Below are 4,053 nucleotides of genomic sequence, written 5' to 3'. Positions count from 1 at the left end.
TGAAAAAGAAGTTTGAGTCAACGACTACAATCCTTTACTGTTGAAATTGTGGCATGCAAATATGGACTGCAATACATAGCAGAGAGGAGTCTTTCTTTAACAGAGTATGTAACTGGATATGTCACTAAAGCAGAAAGGAGTCACGCACAGGACTTATAGGATGAAGTCAGCAGCTGTGACAACATATACAGCAGGCTTTGGAAAATCGGCCAAAAATTACTTCGAGCTAAAGAAGTAGGACTATATGAAGCTAGCGATCTTCTTGGTGAAAGTTTATACATGAAATCAGTAACCGTACTGTATGTTAATGTGTACTTGCCTCATAAGAGGAGCAGAAAAATCAAAAACTATTCATATTTAACTAAAATGGATCGATCTTCAAAAGACATCTTTAATCCTAGCATAATTGAAGACTTTTATCCAACAAGACGGAATAACATGGAAGATGTATCTCTTTATGAATTTGTTGCTAATTACAAATTAGATAAAATAGGAGAAAATGGAGAAAGAGAATACAAACTTCGATCAAAGCCAGTCTTTCCAAACCATAGGAAATTTAATCCTATGCAAGAGACAATTTTTATTACTTGCTAACATGTTTATTTGTGCCTTTTAGAGATGAAAGCACACTCTTAATGGAAGAAGAAACAATGGAAGAAGCTTTTAGGCGTCACAGAGAAGCATCTATACGTGGCATTGAGAATCATTTCAACAAACTACAGAAATTATTAGAAGCTGAACACAATTGGAAGAAAATAGTCGATGCAAGAAATAAAGCCGGTTTCACTGAAGAACTTCCTGATAACAAGGAAGATGATGAGCCTCAATTACTAGGTGAAATAATGGAAGCAGTAGCTGATATTGCTGACATGCACATACATGTACCTAATTTAACATTAGAGCAAAGAGAGACAATACTTAATGTAGATCAAAAAAGAATTTTTGATAAAATTAAGAGTCATCTTATAAGTCAAAAAGAATGTGAAGACTTATTAGAGAATGAGTCTTCAAGACTACTAAGATTAGATAATATCAAACCGCTAAGAACGTTTATTAGTGGTGTAGGTGGAACTTGTAAATCGTTTTTGATAGAGGCAATAAAATGCCTAGTGGATGACATGTGGCATCCAAAAAGTGGTGAAATTATGTGTGCTATAGTAGCACCAACAGGTATAGCTGCTATTAATGTAGGTGGACTAACAATACATAGATTATTTCAGCTACCGATAGAGCATGAGGGAAAGACAGCTGGATATTGGGCTTTGAGTAAAGAAGCTCAGAAAAGAATAAAAATGTCACTTAAAAATTTAAAAATTATAATAGTAGATGAGGTATCTATGGTATTCAATCTGAATCTAGCATACTTACACATGCGCTTAGAAGATATATTTGGTACTGATGAATGGTTTGGATCCAAAAATATTTTATTTGTAGGTGACCTCTTACAATTGCCACCAGTTAATGGTAGGCCAGTATTTAAAAAAATTAGCAAGAAAGTAGTAAAAACTAGACTTGGAGTAGCAAAAGCAGTTAACATATGGAAAGAAACAGTAGAATATGATGAACTAACTATCAACGAGCGACAAAAAGGAGACGAAACTTTCTTCAAGATGCTTGATTCTGTTAGGCATGGCTGTCTGACTGATGAAACTATTGATACACTTAAGAGTCGCATATTTAAGGTTTCGATACAAGAAAAGTATAAGGAATTGGAAAGTGAAGGAACAAATCCTCCAATTTGCCTATTTTCTAAGGTAGACGCCTGCCAAAAATCAATGAATTAATGTTAGAAAGTCTAGAAACTGAGACAATAGAATTAGCATGTGTTGATGTTGATGAAAGTGGCAGCACAGCAAAATTTGACAAAAAACAAAAAAAATAGAGAAACTAAAAGATCAACCAAGCAAAACAGCTGGTTTAGAAACTGTATTGTCTTTAGCAGTAGGCTGTAGAGTAATGCTAAGACGTAATGTTGATGTGACTGTAGGATTAGTCAATGGTGCCATTGGTACAGTAATGGGTATTTATGCTACACGTATATCAATCAAATTTGATCATATTGATGTACCTTGTGATATAGAAAGCATTACATCTAGATTTATGCTATCTAAGAATTTGTATATACATAGGAAACAGTTTCCCCTTATACTTTCTTATGCTATTACTATACATAAATGTCAGGGCCTCTCACTAGATACAGCCATTATTGATTTATCTACTGATGTTTTTGGGGATGGTATGGCATATGTTGCATTGTCTCGTGTATGCACATTAAATGGCTTACATTTATTATCATTTGATCCTCTCTCTGTTAAAGTTAGTAATCTGTGCATTAATGAAATTAACAGGCTGAGAAGTAAATTTCGAAAAGACTTAACTCAAATCAAGAAAAGTAAAGGAAAGAAGAGAAAGATTCAAGTAACAGGTATAATTGATGATGGTGAACCTTGTAGTAAGAATGCCAAGGTGTCTGTAAGTCATGTACAAAGTACTAGTAACAGTACCATTAGTAGCAATAAATGTGAGAGTAATGATATACAAAAGTCTAATCGCCCCAAAAAGAGTAAAACATGTGATGATAATGCTTTAAATAAGCCTTGCACCAAAAAAAGAAAAGTTGATGTAGACAGTAGTGCTGACAATAGTGTTTTGGCATTGCCTCGCTCAAAAAAAGATGATAAATTAATTGTTTCAATGAATTTGAAAGACCTAAAAACCAAATTTAATGTCAAAGATGATGATAGTTGTAGTAGTCTGATTGTATCAATAAAACTCTCAAAGACTAAATGTAAACCAAAAGATAATAAAACCAAGTGTGTTGTAAAAAATGACCATTGTAGTAGTAGTCTGATTGTATCTATAAAACTGTCAAGCATTAAATTAACGAACAGTAATCCAAAAAAAGATGATGATGTCATCTTTACTTATGAAGAGCCTCCCAACCCAGATATTGTGAGGAGACAAAGGGATTATGTTTATTACCCTGCTAATGAAAAAGTTCAAAGGTGGTGTGAAATATTGAACCTTAAGTTTGTAACAGCTGCTAGAATCTTACCTGACAGTCCAGCAACACCATTGTCAGATGAAAGATTTCCCAATAGTACTCTTGATGTCCTTGGTGATGGGAACTGTTTATTTTATGCCCTTTCATATCTCATTACTGGGTCAATTTGTCAGCAATACGAATTACGTAAAGCAATTGTTATTAATATGCCAAACTTTGAAGAATTGCTTAATAGTACATTAAGTGCAACCAGATATTCAAGCATATATGATTACATAAATAAGTCCAAAATGTATAGAAATTATGTGTGGGCTACTGAGACAGAGATTATTACATTATCTGCAATATTAGGTACAACCATGTATTCATATTCACTTACTCCTACTTTTGTTGGCTGGGCTAGATATGGTACCCAGGAATTATATGGCATTCCTTGTGATACTAATACACCTGCTTTGTATGAAGCATGTTGGTACTAATCATTTCCAAGCAGTTTAATCTATTAATATTTCTTAAGCATTGATTGTTGATGGAAGTGGGTATGGTGTATGGGAGGTCCATCATCTAAAAACATTGGTTGTTTAATGTGACTTAGATTTCACTGCTTGTGCAATGTGAATGATGTGAGTGTGTCTGAAAACCATTGGTGCATATCCACCCAGTATTGCTCAGTATGAAGAGATCTAACTGCATTTAGGAAGTGAGATTAATCAAGGTGTAACAAATGACAGTGAATATTGATTACTTGTTACTATAATGGAAAGGGAGAGGGTGTGAAAGAGGTTTACAGTTCATTAGACTTAAGAATTGATTCAAATTTGTGTGACTATCATTTATGAAAGACAGAGGGTTAGGAAGGGAGGAAGCTGTGATTATCAAATCTGGATCTTGTTTGTGGCTTGTACTACATGTTTATTACAAATAACAGGTACTTATGGGTCCGGGCTCTGCTGAAAAATTTTGAAGTCCTGACAAGAAAAATTTTTGAGTAACATTAAAATTTGTTATTATACATGTAGTATTATTCAAGCAGTGATTCTGTACATATA

General features: G+C 33.8%; 1 protein-coding gene across 1 annotated transcript; it reads left to right on the top strand.

Annotated features, from left to right (window-relative positions):
* Window positions 1-1,157: 1,157 nt before the first annotated feature.
* LOC109580969 (ATP-dependent DNA helicase RRM3-like) lies at window positions 1,158-1,775 on the top strand (the record flags this gene model as incomplete). Its single annotated transcript, XM_019994609.1, has 1 exon — window positions 1,158-1,775. A coding segment is annotated over one exon (618 nt), but the record flags the coding sequence as incomplete, so codon positions are not given.
* Window positions 1,776-4,053: the final 2,278 nt, after the last annotated feature.

The sequence above is a fragment of the Amphimedon queenslandica genome, unplaced genomic scaffold (assembly GCF_000090795.2).
Source record: "Amphimedon queenslandica unplaced genomic scaffold, v1.1 AMPQUscaffold_13469, whole genome shotgun sequence".
NCBI lineage: Eukaryota > Metazoa > Porifera > Demospongiae > Haplosclerida > Niphatidae > Amphimedon > Amphimedon queenslandica.
Note: the sequence above shows the minus strand (reverse complement) of the source record. Positions and strands in the feature narration are given on the sequence as shown.